This window comes from Chrysochloris asiatica, unplaced genomic scaffold (genome assembly GCF_000296735.1).
Source record: "Chrysochloris asiatica unplaced genomic scaffold, ChrAsi1.0 scaffold00113, whole genome shotgun sequence".
Classification (NCBI taxonomy): Eukaryota; Metazoa; Chordata; class Mammalia; order Afrosoricida; family Chrysochloridae; genus Chrysochloris; species Chrysochloris asiatica.
The window spans coordinates 3,130,609-3,149,020 of record NW_006408631.1 but is presented as its reverse complement, the minus strand read 5'-3'; the positions used below and the strand labels follow the sequence as shown (position 1 = coordinate 3,149,020).

At 36.8% G+C, this 18,412-nt stretch overlaps 1 protein-coding gene across 2 annotated transcripts in view; it reads left to right on the top strand.

Moving 5' to 3' along the window:
- Positions 1-18,412, top strand: part of GMPS (guanine monphosphate synthase) — a 79,469-nt gene that overhangs the window by 49,393 nt on the left and 11,664 nt on the right. For both annotated transcript variants that reach the window (XM_006867951.1, XM_006867952.1), the window contains 7 exons: positions 2,025-2,218; positions 2,448-2,613; positions 4,585-4,736; positions 5,198-5,371; positions 11,849-11,954; positions 14,948-15,063; positions 17,566-17,691. In XM_006867951.1, coding sequence (XP_006868013.1) covers positions 2,025-2,218; positions 2,448-2,613; positions 4,585-4,736; positions 5,198-5,371; positions 11,849-11,954; positions 14,948-15,063; positions 17,566-17,691 — 1,034 coding nt within the window. The remainder of the gene's footprint in view (positions 1-2,024; positions 2,219-2,447; positions 2,614-4,584; positions 4,737-5,197; positions 5,372-11,848; positions 11,955-14,947; positions 15,064-17,565; positions 17,692-18,412) is intronic.

The following is an 18,412-nucleotide window of genomic DNA, read 5'->3' as shown; positions in this document are numbered from 1 at the left end:
ATTTTGCTTCATGTAAAAAGATCAACAGTTTATATAGATTTTTATGTAAAGATTAGTTTTTGTATTTTTATTCAGTCATCATATATTTGAATGTTGCTGTGTTCCAGATTGAGTCCTAGTGTGGCGCTGTAGGATAAGCACTCAGCCATAAGGTTGGTTTGAATCGCAAATTTGGCAGTTCAAACTCACCAACCGTTCCTTGTAAACCCTATTACAGAGTCGTTAAGAGTCAGAACTGACTCGACGGCACTTATCAACATGTGCCAAACACAGTTCTATGTACCGGGAATAAGTAGTAATGAACAAAGCAGACAAAAATCCCTTGCTCAGCATTCTAATTGGGTGGTGACAGACAATGGATAAATAGCAGCAATTGCCATATGTCAGATGATGTGTAACTGCATTGAAAAAAACAAGTAGAGGAAAGAGGCCGAGTATTGGGGAATTTGTATATGATTGGGGTGGTTTCCATTTTGTATAGAATGTTCAAGGGAAATATTCCTATGAGATGGCATTGTACCTGAAGGAAGTTAGTTCTGACCTCTCATCATATTTTGGGAAAGAGCATTTTGGGCAGTTGAAATAGCAAGTGCACATTTCTTGGTTGAAACATATTTGAGAAAAGAGCAAAGAGACTATTGTGGTTGTAACAGAGTAAAGCAGGAGAATGCAAAAGACAAGGTCATATAACATGCAGTGCCTTTGAGGCCATTGTAAACACTTGGCTTACTTGTAGTGAGGTAGGATTTTGAACAAAGTTGAGACATGATTTACTTTCAGAATCACCTGGCTATCGTGAGGAGGAAAGTTATAAAGGACAGAAGCAGATCAACTTGAAATCTATTGTAGTAACAAGGAGAAACCCAGAGGTATCTTGTACCAGGGTAGCAAAGGTAGAAGTGGTGAGGGGTGATTGGATTCTGATATATTTTAAAGGGAGAGACAAAGGATTTGCTATTGGAGGGGGATAGAATGTAGAGTAAAGTTTTAACTTAGATTATTTTGGTCTAAGCAACAGAGGATGAAGTTTATATTTATTTACCTGTTAGGAAATACTGCAGGAGTTTACTGTGCATCATAGACATTAAATCAAGGTGTTGAGCAGGTAGTTGTATATATGAGTTTGGACTTTTCAAAGAGAAACTACACTGGAGAAGTAAATTTGGGGCTTTAGTAGCATATGATGGAATTAAAAGTTGTGAGGCTATGAAGTCACTGAAGAATGTTTAGAGAAGAGGTTTGAGAGCTGAGTATTGGGCCACTTCCATTTATAGAGTTGGGCAAGATGAATAAGAACAGCCAAGAAGATTCAGATACTAAACTATCAGTTTAACATTTATAGTGGTGGTGGTGGTGGTGTGCTGTTGAGTTGGTTCTGATTCATAGTGATCTTGTACAAAGTTTCTGAGGCTGCAAATCTTTTTTTTTTTTTAAAGCTTTTATTGTGTATTGAGTGACTGAAGGATTACATGGAAAATCACCATTTTTACATTTAGTAAATCATTGTAATGATTACAGTCCCCTCCATGCACCTTCCCCAGCCAACAGCATTTACCTCTATTACTATTTTCTTTTTTTTATGTACACTTACCACATTGTAGATACATTATTTATTTTAATTTCCAAAGGGCACATTTTACAAGCCAGTGAGGCTGTAAATCTTTACAGGAGCAGATTGCTTCATTTTTATCTTGAAGAGCAGCTGGTAGATTCAAACTGCTGGCCTTGTGGTTAGCAGCCCAATGCATAACCCACTATGCCACCAGGGCTCCCGCTTAACATTTATTTGGTTGTTAAATGCTGTCGAATCGGTTCTGACACATAGCGACCCTGTTGTATAGGTGCAGCTAGTGAGTTTGAACCACTGACCTTGTGCAAACCCACCTTGTAATCCAGTGCTTTATCCCACAGTGCCACACCAGACTCTTAAACATTTATATGTGAAGGAAATTGTAATTATTGAGGATACTGTTTTTTTTTCAACAGGAAAAGAAAAATCTAATTTCTGATTTTTCTCTATTAAGGTATAGCAAATGAAACAAAAAAATTATATGGAGCACAATTCCATCCTGAAGTTGGCCTTACAGAAAATGGGAAAGTAATACTGAAGAATTTCCTCTATGATATAGCTGGGTGCAGTGGAACTTTCACTGTGCAGAACAGAGAACGTGAATGCATACGAGAGATCAAAGAGAAAGTAGGCACATCAAAAGTTTTGGTAAGCTTTTGGAAGTTTGCAAATTTATGTCAATAATGTTAGAACCCAGAGTTGGGATTCCTAAACACAATCCTCAAATGTTTACTGGGTAAAATATATGCTTTGTGAGTTGTACTGCTTTACAGTGCTTTTTCAGCTACCATATATATATATGCCTTTGCTACAAACAGTGCTTGGAGGAAACAGTTTTTGGTTTCAATTTGATTTTTCTTTTCACTTCACTTTGTAGGTTTTACTCAGTGGTGGAGTAGACTCTACAGTTTGTACAGCTTTGCTGAATCGTGCTTTGAACCAAGACCAAGTTATTGCTGTGCACATTGATAATGGCTTTATGAGAAAACGAGAAAGTCAGTCTGTAGAAGAAGCCCTCAAGAAGCTTGGAATTCAGGTCAAAGGTATTGATAAACTCAGGCAAAAGGAACTGACCTGTCAGGATTTGTTTAATCGAACACATTCCCTTAACTAGTTAACAATTTTTGCAACCAGCTGATGGTTGAACTTTTTTTTTTTTTTAGTTATAATTACTTTTGACTCATGAAGAGCCCCAAGTTTTGAAACTTTTGATTACTGCTATACTTTGAAGTCCCTGGGAGGTACAAATCGTATTATGTGCTTGTCTGCTAATTGGAAGGTTGGAGGTGTGAGTTTACCCAAAGGTATCTTGGAAAAAAGGCATCTGAGAAAATCGGTCCTTGTAAACGCCATGAAGCACAGTTCTACTCTGATACACATGTGTCAGAATTGTCTTGATGGCATTTAAAAAAAAATAGATCATTTTATTGTTGTTGTTGTTATGTGCTGTGGAGTTGGTTTTTTTCAGCTACTATTCTATTCTGTAGTCATTTTTTTTTTTTTTTTTGATTAGTTTTTCCTACCCTATTCTATAAAATTCATGTATGAATGAGAATACTTAAGCTTTCCTATAACAGGTGTAGTAGATCTACATATTGTTTTGCAAACAGAAAGGCTTATGAAAAGGAGTTAAATGAAGAGTTGCATGATCTCTTTTTTAAAAATAGGTCACCAGTAAACTTCTTAGTGGTGTTGGAGAGGCTTATGGGCATTTCAGGGATCAGACTAAGAAATAGATTGCATTTAGTTTGGGTTTTGTGATCTAAATATGATCTGTAGTTGTTTCTGTGTATAAGTTATTGTTAGCCATTTTACTATAACTCAGGATTTTAAAAATACTTAATTCATTCTTGAAGGAGTCTTCACATTATCAAAGTGTGAGGCCTTATACAAACCTGGATCTGTCCCAGGTAACTAACATCATAGCTTAGAGGAAGCAAAAGCCTTGGTGTTGGGTTGGGAAGCTAACAAAAAGCAAGCCTGTTTGTGCTGTAGAATTCTAGGAAACCTTAGGAATTGGAAGCATTGAGTTCCTTTTGAAGAAGGAAGTCTGTGAGTAGGTCTAAAACAGGAATTTGTTTACAATCTGACAAACAGATCTTTTTCATAACATAGGAACAGACTGCAACTATCTATTTTTCCCTAGCAGAAGATTGCAGGCTTATTCTCCAGAGAGGCTAAAAAGGAGGTTCTGGACTTGAGTATACCAATACCAGGAGTAGTTGAGTGTGGAAGTGAAAAGTAGTACTACGTTAAACAGTCATAGTTAAGTGCCTTTGAGTCAACCCTGTATAGGATTTCTAAGGAGTGGCTGGTGAGCCTGATCGCTCATCTTAAGGTTCAAACCGACCTTGCAGTCCAGCACATTAGCCTATAGTGCTACACCAGGACTGTAGGATTAAGTAAAAATCAGTATACTGAATGATTGCCCCCATGCCTTTCATTTGCTGTTCAAGTACCTAAATAATGATAAGCAGGAGATCGGAAATGTCTTCTCTGGGGTAATTGACCAGTTTGGCTGTCCCATAGTAAAATAGCCAGCTGTCTTGACATCTTACGGTGAAACCCATCAATTATTAATACCACATAGATTAGTCAGATTATATATGTAAAAGGGCAGCCAAGGGTTGCTGGATTATGTTCATAAGCATCAATACTTTAAAAGACTAGCCAGTGTTGCAGTTTTTAAGACTAATAGCCCTGTTTGTGAATCACTGCTTTTTACTCCGTTGGGCTGTGCTTCTTGGTGTTGTCTTGGTGTTTTGGTGAAACACTGAACAGAGAAGAAATAGCCAGCATATTTTGTAATATCATATATAGCCTTTGATCATTAAATATCATGGGATTTTTTGAAGAACAAAGTTTATGAAATCTGTTTAATTATGGTTTACTGCCAGTTCTGGAATGTGTAGACAAATGTAGGAGAGATCAAAGGATATACTTTTTCTTCTATAGTTTTACCTTTTACTTATTATCTGTTAATTTAATATATATACTTTTCTTCTCTTCTCCAGTGATAAATGCTGCTCATTCTTTCTACAATGGAACAACAACTCTACCAATATCGGAGGAAGACAGGACCCCACGCAAAAGGATTAGCAAAACATTAAATATGACTACAAGTCCAGAAGAGAAAAGAAAAATCATTGGGGATACTTTTGTTAAGGTATCTTTCTTTTTAATATCTTAACTGTGTACTATTTTTGGTGAGAGTTTTTCATGTCAAAGAATATCTCCTTGTCATATCATATAATCAAATTTTCTGACTTATTTTTATTTTTTTCCTTTTATCTTTGGGTGACAGTTGTACTGTATGTTTGTATAATATTGATTAATGGAAACTTTTATGTATAGTACGTGTGTTGCAGGCCCTTTTAACTGTTCAAGAATAGGTGTTTTTAAAGATCAGTTCTTTTTGAGTATTTCAATCTCTTAAAGTAATAAATTGCATACCTTCTTGAATTCTGTTGAAACACATTCTTGAAGTATTTTATTTTGGCAACTGGCCGATATCTCCTGGACTTATTAAAAAAAAAAAGCTCTTAGAAATTTAGCTCAAAATAGAAAATGTTTCTGTCTTAAAGATTAATATGTTGAAATGCTGTTTTACTCTCTTTGATGTAATAGATTGCCAATGAAGTAATTGGAGAAATGAACCTGAAACCAGAGGAAGTTTTTCTTGCCCAAGGTACTTTACGGCCTGATCTAATTGAAAGTGCATCCCTTGTTGCAAGTGGCAAAGCTGAACTCATCAAAACCCATCACAATGACACAGAGCTTATCAGAAAGTTGAGAGAAGAGGTAAAAAATGTTGAGGACTTTTTCATAATGAAGAATTTCCCTTTTCTATAATCCCCTTAACTTTCCTTCCTTTTAACACTTTTATTCACATAATATTCAATTCACTTATTTAAAATGTACAATTCAGTGCTTGTAGGTGTATTCATAGGATTTGCAACCATCACAGTATAGTTGTAGAATATTCATCACCCTAAAAATGAAATTTGGTAGTGATTAGCAGTCATATTATGCCCCTATACCCCAGACTTCAACAAATCATCTGGCAGTTTTTCGTACCTTGGTGGTTTGCATATTGCTTTGATTCTGGAAGCTACTATTTTACGATTTTAAATACCAGTACTTACAAATATTTTATCACTGAAAACTTTATGAATAGCAGTGGAACATTGTCAGCACCAGAATATTGGGGTCCACTGTGGGCTAATGTGTCAGACTGCAGAGTCATTTGAACTGCAATGTCAGTGAGTGGTTCAAGCTCAACTGCTCCTTGGAAACCCTATATGGGATTGCTATGGGTTGGAATCGACTCTACAGTACAGCCAGAATGCTGTTTAGAAGCCAGCATGGCCAGACTTCGTCTCTTTAACTTCGGCCATTTTGTCAGGAGGTACCAGTCCTGGAGAAGGATATCATGCTTGGTAAATGGTAGAGGGTCAGTGAAAAAGAGGAATATTCCCAGTGAGATGGATTGGTACAGTGGACATTTTACCAGGAGGGACCAGTCCCTGGAGCAAGCTAGCATGCTTGGTAAAGTGGAGTGTCAGTAAAAAATAAATGGATTGGTACAGTGGCAGCAGCAATGGGCTCAAGTGTAACGATTGTGAGGTTGGCGCCAAGACTGGCAGTGTTTTATTCTGTTGTACATATGGTTGCTGTAAGTTGGTACAGATTCAACAGCAGCTAGCAACAACAAAACAACAACTCCCAAACCCTGTTGTTGTTAAGTGCCACCAAGTCAGATCTGACCCATAGGGAACCTGTATAGGGTTTCCAAGGAGTGGCTGGTAAGCTTGAACTGCCGACACCTTGGGGTTCAAACCAGCCTTAAAAGCCCTGCAGTGCCACACCCTACAGTTTGTCACTATAGAGTTCCTATCCTGGAAAAGAAACCTTACAATATGTGGTCTTTTGTGATGTTGCTCTTTTCAGTAGCTTAATGTTTTTGAGGTGCATCCCTGTTGTAGCATGTACCTTAATTCTATTTATTGCTGAATAGTTTAACATTGTATAGCTGTACTGTCTTTTATTCATGAATATTTGGGGGTGTTTACACGTTTTGGCTCTTAGTAATACTGCTATGAACATTTGTTACAAGCTTTTGTGTTATGTACTTTCCATTTTGGTTTTATACCTAGAATTGCTGGATCATATGGTAATTGTATGTCTAATATTTTCATGAACTGCCAAACTTTTTCCAAAATGGATTTACCATTTTACATTTTTGTAAGCAGTTTTTAAGGGTCCTAGTCTCAGCATCTTTACCAACTCGTTATTTATTTTCATTTTAGTCATCCTACTGCTTGTGAATTATCTCATTGTGAATTCATTTCTCTGCTGGCTAATGGTGTTGAAATCTTTTCTTGTGCTTTTAGTGACCATTCATGTATCATTCTCCTTTTAAAAATTTGGCTTACTTAACGTTTTATTATTGAGTTGTATTGGTTTCTTACATATTTTGTTAACAAGACCCATTATGTCGATTGTCTTTTTACTTTTTTTCCTATTTTAATTTCGAAACTTTTTCATATTTTCTAATTGCCTTATATTGTAATGGTTACTTGATCAGAGAAGGTGTGTGTTTTAGTTACCCAGTGCTGTAATAACAGAAATACCACAAGTGAATAGCATTGACATACACATTGTTTTCTCCTAGCTTAGGAGGCTGGAAGTAGAATTTAGGTTGCTGACTCAGAGGGAAGGTATTCTTTCTCTGTTGGCTAAGTGGGAAGATCCAAGTCTCTTTTGAGCTTCTGCTTCTAGACAATCTTCATGTAACTTGGAATCTCTCCCCATGGCTGCTTCAGTACTTGCTTATTTAATTTCTTTCATAGTTCAAAAGAGATGGTCTTAAAACACACTTTATACTAATTCAACATCATTAATATGACAAAGACTGTTGATTCCCAAATGGGATTATAACCACAGGTGTGGTGGTGGTGGTGTCCACTGGAGTCTGTTTTGATTCACAGCGATCCTGCATAGGGTTTTTGAGGTTGTAAATCTTTACTAGAGCAAAAAGCATATTTCTCCCTGGAGCAGGTGGTAGATTCAAATTGCTGAGCTTGTGGTTAGCAGCCCAACTTGTAACACACTGTGCTACCAGAGCTCCTTAATCACAGTTGTGGTGTTGTACTGTGGGTCAGTTTTGACTCAACAGTGATGCTGTATAGGGTTTCCAAGGCTGTAAATCCTTATAGGAAGTAGAAACCTTCATCTTTCTCCCACGGAATGGCTGGCAGTTTTGAATGGCTGACATTGAGGTTAGCAGCCCAACTTGTAACCACTACGCTACCAGAGTTCCTTAACCACAGGTATGTTGTTGTTGTTGTTGTTGTTAAGTGCCACCAAGTCAGGTCTGACCCATAGGGAACCTGTATAGGGTTTCCAAGGAACAACTGGTGAGCTTGAACCACCAAACTTCTGATTCAAACGACTTTGCAGTCTGGCGCAGTAACCTACAGTGCCACACCAGGACTCCAACCACAGGTGGTGTTGTTAAGTGCTGTAGAGTCTATTCCGACCCATAGCGACCCTGAACAGGGTTTCCAAGGCTGTAAATCTTTATGGGAGCAGAATAGAGGTTAGTGTTTACAACACAACTTTTGGGGAGACATAAATTCATAATAGGGGTAAGGTAAGTTTGCCCTGATCTATTTATATTTACAAGGTTTATTTCAAAAGGTGTTTTAAAGAGAACTAAGAAGACTGCTAGAATATTTGTCTTAATTCTTCTTAACCACGAGGCGAAAATGAAAGATGTTTTTTACTAAATACTTTTTTCTACTATGTAATGAAAGTTCTTATTTTTATATTTCTTACTGAACACTATCTAATTTGGTAAAGTATAAATTTCTAAGTGTGTTTTCTTGGTGTAGCGCTGTAGGATAAGTACTGCACTACAAGGTTGGTTTTAATGGCAAGGTTGTTGTTATTAAGTGCCATCGAGTGGGCTCCGACCCATAGCGATCCTGTGTAGGATTTCCTAGGAGCATCTGGTGAACTTGAACTGCTGACTTTGCAGTTCAAACGGTTTGCAGTCTGGCACATTAACCCACCAGCACCACACCAGGACTCTGAATGGCAAGGTTAGTACCTTGGAAACCCGGTACAGGGTCACTATGAATTTGAACCTACTCTACGGTGCTTAACAACAATGATATTCTAAAGGATCCCTGGTAGGGTAGTGGATTACAGTCTGGGTTGCTTACCATAAAATCAGCAGTTTGACTCTATTAGTCATTCAGTGGCAGAAAGATGAGGCTTTATGCTGTTACAAATTTACAACCTTAGAGACATTATAGAGGTTCAGTAGGAGCCAGAGCTGACTCTGGCATACTACTATCAGCACCACCACCAATGATGTTCACAGGTTACAGTGACTGTTTACATTTTTGTTTTTGGTCTTCATTTTGAAAACAAACTAGTTGAAGCATTCAGTCTTTTTTTTTTATAAAATTTTTATTGTGAATTGAGTGAAGGTTTTCAGAGCAAGATCATTAGTTTTACATTCAACAAACCATACACTTTGGTTCACTATGTGGTTGCAATCCTCTCTATGTCCCAACAGTTACCTCTATTCAATTTAACTTTTGCATTCCTCCCTGTGGCTCCCACTACCTTCATCTTTCATCTGCTAACCTCCCTCTTGTATATTGTTTGCTCTGTTACCCATGTTAACATGTGTCTACTCTCTAGCCCGTGAATAATCCCCCCCCCCATAACTATCATAGTTACTTGTATCAAGAAATCCTTTTTTTCTTACTTTAAAAACATTGGTCTTATACAATGTTTGTGCTTTTGTGATTGACTAATTTTACTCATCATAATGTCCTCAAGATTCAACCATGTTGTGAGGTGTTTCACAGATTCATCATTATTCTTCACTGTTTTGTAGTATTCCATTGTGTGTATGTACCAAAGTTTAACAGTTTCTCTATTGATGGGCATTTAGGATTTCTCAAACTTTTTGATACGTCTCTTGTAGACAGCATACTGAAGGATTTTGTTTTCTTATCTATTTTGTTCTTTATGTGACCGTTTTAATAGGTATGAATTGATTGTCAGTTATCCGTGTGTTTTTTGTGATGCTGCTGAATTCTTTGTTCCACATAATTTTCTGTGCCGAGTTCCTTTTGTTTGTGGGATTTCTTTTTATTTTCATTTTTGTTGTGTTTAATAAATCTTTCTGAGTTTCTTCTTCTTTTTTGTTTTGATGTGGAGGTGTATTATTTTTGTCTGAGGTTACCCTGCAGTTTATTTAATTTTTTCCTGCTTAAAGCAGTCTGTGTTATCTTGAAATCTCCTTTACGTCCTTGCCATTTGGAGTCTGTATCTACACTACTCCTTCTTTTTTCTCTTTAGTTGACTTCATTATACATTGACATCTCTGGTTCCCTGTTTTAAGTCTTAGAGGTTTGTTTTACTTTAAATACTACTATATCTGGATTGAGTTCTGGATCATGCTGTCATGTATGGAAATACTCATGTTGTTTGCTATTGTTGGTTTTTAGTCCAAAGAACACCCTTTAGTATGTTTTGTAAAGTTGATCTGGTCATTACAAAGTGCTTTAATTTTTGTTTATCAGGATATAGCCTAATTTACTATTGTATTTGAGGAGCAACCTTGCTGGGTATACAATTCTTGATTGGCATTATTTTTCTTTCAAATTTTTATATATGTCATTTTATTGATTAGAAATCCGACCTTAGTCAGATTGGTTCTCCTTTATAGATAATCTTTTGTTTTTCCTGAGCCGCTCTCAGGATTCTTGCCTTGTCATTGGTTTTGGAAAGTTTGATTATGATTTGTCTTGGTGGTTTTCTTTTGGGATTGCTCCTGGAGTTCGTTCAGCTTCTTACATGCTTGTCTTCTTTCATGATGTTAGGGAAGTTTTCTTCCAATAGTTCTTTGACAATTTTCTAACTATTCTCATAACATGTTAGTATTGAGAGATATCTCTTCAAGATCATCAGTTTAGATTTACCTTGCTTTGCATCTACTCCTTTGCCATTTCAATGTATTATCCATTTCTGAGATCTTAGTATTAATGGTTTGGATTTCTAATTTCAGGTTTTATATTGTTTCAAAATTTGCATTTATTTGGTCTGTATGCTGTCACAGTGTTTTCCTGAATTCATTTAAAGTTTTTATTGTGTTCTTGCTTTCTTCAGTCTTCTTTTGATCCTTTAAAGGTAACTAATTTTCTTAGTTTTGAATTGTTTTTCAGTTCTATTACCTTTTCGTTCTCAGAAATGTCTACTGTCTCTTTGTCTTGGTTATTTGTTTGAGCCATTCTTTCTTGTTTCTTCATGTGAGCTAAAATTGTCTGCTGTCTCTGGGGCTTTGTGGAGTTGTATTTGTAAAAACCTGTGAGGGGACGGAGAAATCTCTGGGGATCTCCTGCAGTTCAAGGAGTTCACAAGGTAGTTGTGGAAGGGATGTGACAGCAGAGCTCCTGGCCCTAGATGGAGTTCCTATTGGCCTCAGTGTTATCTATATTCAGGGCACTCAATCTAGAAGTAGTTCTTGGGGACCCTTGAATAGAGCTGGTGTCAATGTCATTTAGGACCACAGAGAAGCTGGGGGTCAAGGTGACTGGTTCAATGTTTATCTGGTGGCTCTGTGGGTTATGTAGGTCTGGAGACAAACCCACCTCAATCCAGGCACCAAAACGACACACCAGAGCTGTACAGACGGCTCCCAGTGCATGCTGGCATGGCTTCCAACCATGTGACTTCTACCAACCGGAGAACGGGGTCTGTGCTGGGAGTGGATGAGGGTGGGAGCTTGCCACACTTCTGTTCACCAGGGATGCCTGGGGAAAAAGAAGAAATTGCACCGTTTTTGTCACCTGTGCTAATCTGCTCTGTCAGGTCTCCCTCCGTTGCTAAGGCTGCTACAAGATGGTCGAGCCTTGTCTGGTCAGGTGTTCACCACTCAGTCTCCTCCTTTTGCCTTTCCTGCTCAGCCTCTCCTCCCAGCAGGCAGTCCACCTACCTCTCTTAACATTTCTTCTGAAGTTCAACATGCCAGAATTTTCATCTGTGTCGATTTGATTTTTATTTTGTGTCCTGTATCTTTGTTGAAGAGAGTCAGTGTAGCACATCTGCCTAGTCTGCCCACAATCAGTCACTTTTATCTTTTTTAATCCAAGGACAAAGGAAAACAGGAAAAGCCAATAATTTATTATTTCTCTTGTGTTTTCTGTCATGTTAGCTGCTGATTTCTACAGATTGTCTTTTTGTTCCTCCTTGCAGGGAAAAGTAATAGAACCCCTGAAAGACTTTCATAAAGATGAAGTGAGAATTTTAGGCCGAGAACTTGGACTTCCAGAAGAATTAGTTTCCAGGCATCCATTTCCAGGTAAAGAAAAGAATTTAATTCATTGTGGTTTGTCATGTTACCTTCATGTTGTAGAAAATCAATTCAGGTGATAGGTGATACTGAAATAATTTGTCATCTCAGAAATTATATAACATGAAAGCATTATATAAAAGAAAGCGTGAATTGGGAGTAAGAATTCTTTTTATTACTTACTATAAATAATTAGAAGTCCTGGTGTGGTGCTGTGGGATAAAGGACTAGCTTTCTAGGTTCATTAGAACCACAAGGTTGTTAGTTCAGTCTCATCAGCCACTCCTTGGAAACCCTATACAGGGTTGCGCTGAGTCGGAACTGACTTGAGGCATGTAACAACAATATGTAATTTGGAGTGCTGGTGTGGGATTGTTGGAAAAACAGTCGACTTCAAGGTCTGTTTGTACCACAAGATGGGTGATTCAAACTCACCATCTGCTCCTTGGAAACCCTATACAGGGTTGCTGTGAGTTGAAGCTGACTCGATGGCACTCAGCAAAATCAACAATATATACTTTGGACTCCTGGAGTGGTGCTGTAGGATAAGCACTGGACTGATAACTGCAAGTTCAATAGTTGAAACCCATGAGTTGCTCCTTAGAAACCTGATGCAGGGTGACTGTGAGTCAGAACCGACTCAAGGGCACTTAATAGCCTATATACTTTGAAGGAGCCCTGGTGGCGCTGTGGTTTAGGGGTTGAATTACTAACCACAAGGATGAATAATACTACCAGCCGCTTCATGAGAGAAAGATGAAGCTTTCTACTCTTGTAAAGATTTACAGTTTCTGAAACTGTATATAGGGCCACTGTGAAAATTGACTCGCTAGCATTGGGATTGTTTTTGGAGGGAGGGGTTTGGGATATACTTTATTAAATGTGCATTTTGTATAGTTCTTGTTGTGTGTTGTTGAGTTGACTCCAAATCATAATGATCCTGTATTGGGTTTCTGAAGCTGTAAATCCGTATGGGAATGGAAAGCTTTAACTTTATCCCATGAAGTGTGACTGGTTTATTTCAACTGGTGACCTTGTGGTTACCAGTCCAACACATAACTCACTATGCTACCAAGGCTCCTGGTATTGTATTTAAATACTATATCATCCCTGGGAGCCTGGTATGTTGTGTGCCATCAAATGAGAAAAGAGAGCAGGATTTTAATAATTACCATACATTTCTTAGTCGTAGAGCTAAGATTTGTATGCCCTGGTGTGGTGTTGTAGGATAACCATAAGGTCTGCAGTTTAAACTCACCAGAACTGGAAACTATGTAAGGTGGCTATGAATTAGAACCAACTCAACAGCATTTAACAGCAACATTCCATGATGTATTTTTTTGGAAGAAGTAAGTATTAAAGCTTTTTGTCTCTGAGCTTATCATATGACTGACTTGTGTGAACCATTTCCTTACACAGTGTTGTATATAACTAATTCATAATTAAATAGAAAAAATACTCTTTTAAAATAGTAATGTTGTCACATAGAAAGTTTAATTAGAAGAGATAATTGTTAAAAGTTAGGAGTTGGAGTAATAACCAGGACTTTGAGCTAGCTCAGGAATTTGCCGCTCCACCCCAGATATAAGGAGCCCTGGTATGGAAGTGAATTATGAGCTGGGCTGCTAACCACATGGTCAGTAGTTTAATTGTACCAGTTGCTGTGTGGGAGAAAGATGAGGTTTTCTTATCCCATAAAGGTTTACAACCTTGGAAACCCTATGGCTGTGTGCCATGGAGTCAGTTCTGACATAGCGACCCTGTACAGGGTTTCTGAGGCAGTAAATCTTTATGGGAGCAGAAAGCCTCATCTTTCTCCCGCAGAACTGCTGGTAGTTTCGAACTGCTGACCCTGAGGTTCACAGCCCGATTCGTAACTGGTACACTACCTGAGCTCCTATACAGGGTCATTATGAATTGGATCCAACTCGATGGCACACAACCACCCCCATTCCCACCTCAGTTATACTGAATCAGAGTCTACATTTTAACAAGATCTGTAAGAATCACCTATAAATTCTTATTCAGTGCATCTGGGGAGCAGGGGTCGGGAGGGGGGGTGGGGGTGGAAATGCAAATTCTCAGCTGGGAGCCAAATTGGAATAAACCAGTTCAAAATCCTGGTCCTAACTTTAATCACAAAGTTTTTATTGGCCAAGTCTTTTATTTCAGTTTCTAATTCTTTAATAGTGATGAGTTGAGAAAATGGCCTAAATAAACACAGCACACTAATAGCTAACGTTTCTTTCGTCCTTGCTACTTGCTAGGAACTTCACCAAACATTTTACATATATCGACTTTTATTTTATCCTCAATGAAAACAACTATTATACTGCTTTACAGATAAGGAAACTTAGCTCAGAGTCTAATTTGCTAAAAGTTATGCAGTTTATGGAGTCCTTGTGTGACACTGTAGGGTAAGCAGTGGACTGCTCACCACATGGTTGGCAGTTTAAACCCACCAGCAAGTCACTCTTTGGAAACCCTGTACAGGGTGGCTGTAAGTCAGAACTGACTCAATGGCACGTAACAACAACTTGCAGCTTAGTAGGTGTGGATTCAAGCCCCAGTAATCTCACTTCTTAGTTTGTACCCTTCACCACCACGCTACTGCCATAAACACTTATAAATGTTAATTATATACGGACTTCTTTACATTTGTGTATATTTGAGAATTTCCTTAATGAAAACTTTAAAATAGATAGGCATATATTATAAATTACAAATATTGACAGGAGAATTTTGTAACATCATATATTGCACTATCAAAAAGTAGAGGTAGAAATCATTAATATTAACAGAATTGAAGCATTCTGAAAAAAAGATAAGTTGGATGGGAAACTAATAGCTACGTTCAAAATACTATTAAAGAAACTTTATGATGGCAGATGGATTTTAACTTTTTGAAAGATTTTATATTTTGAAAATATTTATATTTAATATTAAATGTTTACATTAAGCATAAAGTTAATATTGAATACCATTGTTATTCTTATCTTTAGGTCCTGGCCTGGCAATCAGAGTAATATGTGCTGAAGAACCATATATTTGTAAAGACTTTCCAGAAACCAACAATATTTTGAAAATTGTAGCTGATTTTTCTGCAAGTGTTAAAAAGGTTGTAATTTGTATTGAATTATTGTTGTAGCCTTAAAAAGACATGTTATGCTAATCACTCCAAAATATTGAATGGATTCTTGTTATATTCTCTTATTTATTTGTTTGTTTGTTTGTTTGTTTGTTTATTTATTTATATTGTTTTCAGCAGTGACTTTATTTTTCTTATTGTTGCTGTTAAATGTCATTGAGTCAGTTCTGACCCATAGCAACCCTATATAGGGATTCCAAGGTGCAGCTGGTGAGCTTGAACCGCAGACCTTATGGTTCAAGTGGAATTTGCAGTCCAGGGCATTAACCCACATTGCTATACCAGGATGCCAGTGGATTTATTTGAGGTTTGTTATTTCAGAAGTCAGAATATTATGACTGCTGAAGTGACTGTCAAGAAAGTAGTCAACAGATATGTAAGTGCAGATGTGATTCCAGCCACACAATAAACTGGATATCCTGAATTCCTTTAAAATGCTACGTAAAGAATTTTAAATCCCTCTGCATGTGTACTGCAAGAAAGTAATAGAAATCCTTTGAACCAGAAATTAATTGGAAGCTTAACCTGCCAGCTGTTCTGAGGTCAGCATATGTTAATCCTATATGGTCTAAAACTTTGTTTTAAGAATTCTAATCATGCTTAGGTGTCTGAATATGAGAGCTTGGGTTCATGAGGGGCTGGGAATTGGATCGGAAATCTTTACTTTGACTCCAAATTGAAGTTGAGTGGAAAAGCCTTCTGATCTGGGGCCTAAAATTCGTAGTCTGCATGATCTGAAAAAACTGTAGCTAAGAATTTTAATTTAAATGACCTAGGTTGATAGTGCTTCCAAGAATTAGGAAAGAAGTAATTAATGTAAATTTTATTGGATTATCTTCAACAGGGCTCCAAAGAGTTTTCATAATAGAGTTTAACGAATGTGAACTTTACAGTAAAAATTTACAAAACAAGTATTGAATTAATGTATCATGAAGGAGAGTTAGTGCTGTCATTAACAGAACCAGACCTTCCTTCAAAGACATTGGTGGTGGTGGTGGTTATGTGCCGTAGAGTTGGTTCTGACTCATAGTGACCCTGTACAGGGTTTTCGAGGCTGTAACTCTTTACGGGAGCACAAAGCCTCATCTCTCTCCTGTGGAACAGCTGGTAGTTTTGAACTGCTGACCTTGAGGCTCACAGCCCGATTCATAACCACTACGCTACCAGAACTCCCTCAAAGACATTAGATACTTGAATTAGGAAACCAAGACTATAAAGTACATAGATATAAAAGAAACTATTTGTTATAAGAATAAAATGTAAGCCACTAAATGAACAGGCAGATTTGGAGAAAAGCAAAAACAATTGAGTCATAGAAATGAAACATGGTGTGGTGCTGTAGGATAAACACTGCAGTTTGAATTGCAAGGTCAGCGGTTCATATCCATCAGCTGCTCCTCAGAAATCCTATATAGCGTCAGTATGAGTCAGAACTGACTCTTAACAATAGGGAAAATTCATTAGTGTGGAGAAAGATGTAAAGAAATTGTCTAAAAATTGTAACAAATCACCAAAGAGAAAATATGGATAAAAGAACTTGAGGATACAATGTGAAAGTAGACTTAACTTGTTTCTCAAAGGAGATGATAGACAAAATGGTAGAATTTCTTCAAACTGTTGAAAGTCATGATGCCTTAGATTCAGGAAATAATAACGCATTCCAAGCAAGATACAGAATAAATAATTCAACACTTTAGTGAAAGCAGCCACCGATTAAAGATAAATTACCTAAAAAGAATGTCTTACTGTAAAAGGAACTGTAAAAACAAGAATACTTTATGATACTAAGCGAAAATAATTGTCAACTGCTATTAGATTTCTGACTAACTTTCTTTTAAAAACTAAGTTAAAATAAAAAGCATTTTCAGATAAGGTTTTACTAACAATACACAACTTAAGGAACTAAAAGCTGTGCTTCTTAATCTGACTGTGAATTAGACTCATTTAGTCATCTCTTGAAGTATACTATGCCTGGGTCCCATTTTCTCAGAAATTCTTAATTAAATTGGTCTGGAATGGGATTTGAGCAGCTCAAGTAATGTGAATATGCTATGCAGTTAGGATTGAGAACCATTGTTTTAGAAGATTTATTTAAGAAAAAGCAAAAATATTCCAGGAGGAATGTCTGATGTACAAGAAATGTAAATGGCAAATAGATAAAATTGAAACAATTACTGTGTAAAACAAAATAATGACCTGATTTTTGTTATTTATAAAAAGAAGTGTAACTAGGTATAGCTAAAATAGCATATAAGCTAAAATAGTGGTTGGTTTTAGTTAAATTATTCAAAGATGCTTTTATTGTTTGCAATGCAAACCGGCAACTGACAAGTAAAAAAATGGTGGTGGTGGTGTGTTAAATTCATATAGAATATGATAAAAGATATTAGAGGTAAAGTAGAAGATTTGATTCAGATGAGGTAATAAATACTTCATTTTTGAAATCTTAAGGAATCTCTTTGGTTTTCTCAGCCACATACACTGTTACAAAGAGTGAAAGCCTGTACAACAGACGAGGATCAGGAGAAGCTTATGCAGATTACCAGTATGCATTCACTGAATGCCTTCTTGCTGCCAATTAAAACTGTAGGCGTGCAGGTGAGTCATGACAAGTCATTCATCTGTGACATAACTTTTTGCTGTTTTCTTTTTCCACTAATACTGAAATAGAAATGACTGACGTGGAAGTGGCTGATGTAGAAAAGTGACATATAAAAGTATATGGGTCAAGTTTAGAAAAGTAAAAATGGAATATTTTCTACCATGGTAATGTTTTTGGAGTGAGTAAACTTATAAAGAACTAAATATCCATACTGAGATATTGCAGTTTGGAACATATATTAACTATAACAACAAAAAAGAGTGAAAAACATTTGCTATAGTTGATTTGAAATATCCTGTGGCTCTACAGTATTTAACTGCAAGGAAGCCCCTAGATGAACATGGTAATAAGCTGTTTAGGTTTTGTTTGTTCTCAGTTTATATTCTCTACACCACTGTTTCCTGCTGCTTAATATGTTCTTGTGTTGAACTCTGTGGTGGTTTATAATCAACATTTTTTTATATTTATAATTCTACCTTTCCTATTGTAAAAGCATGTGGGAATAATGTAGTTCTCATTTTAAAAATAGTATTCATACAATGATCACATTATGTTCTCTTTTATGTGATCTTCAAATGAGGTTCTGGGAAGTAAAGCTTGGAAAGGTAGAAAAGACTAAGGTTTCTTTTCTGTTGTTTAAAACTGATAGTTAAGTGGAAACTACAAAAGTTATAATTCAACTCAATATGATATATAGTATGTTTCTAATGGCTTCTC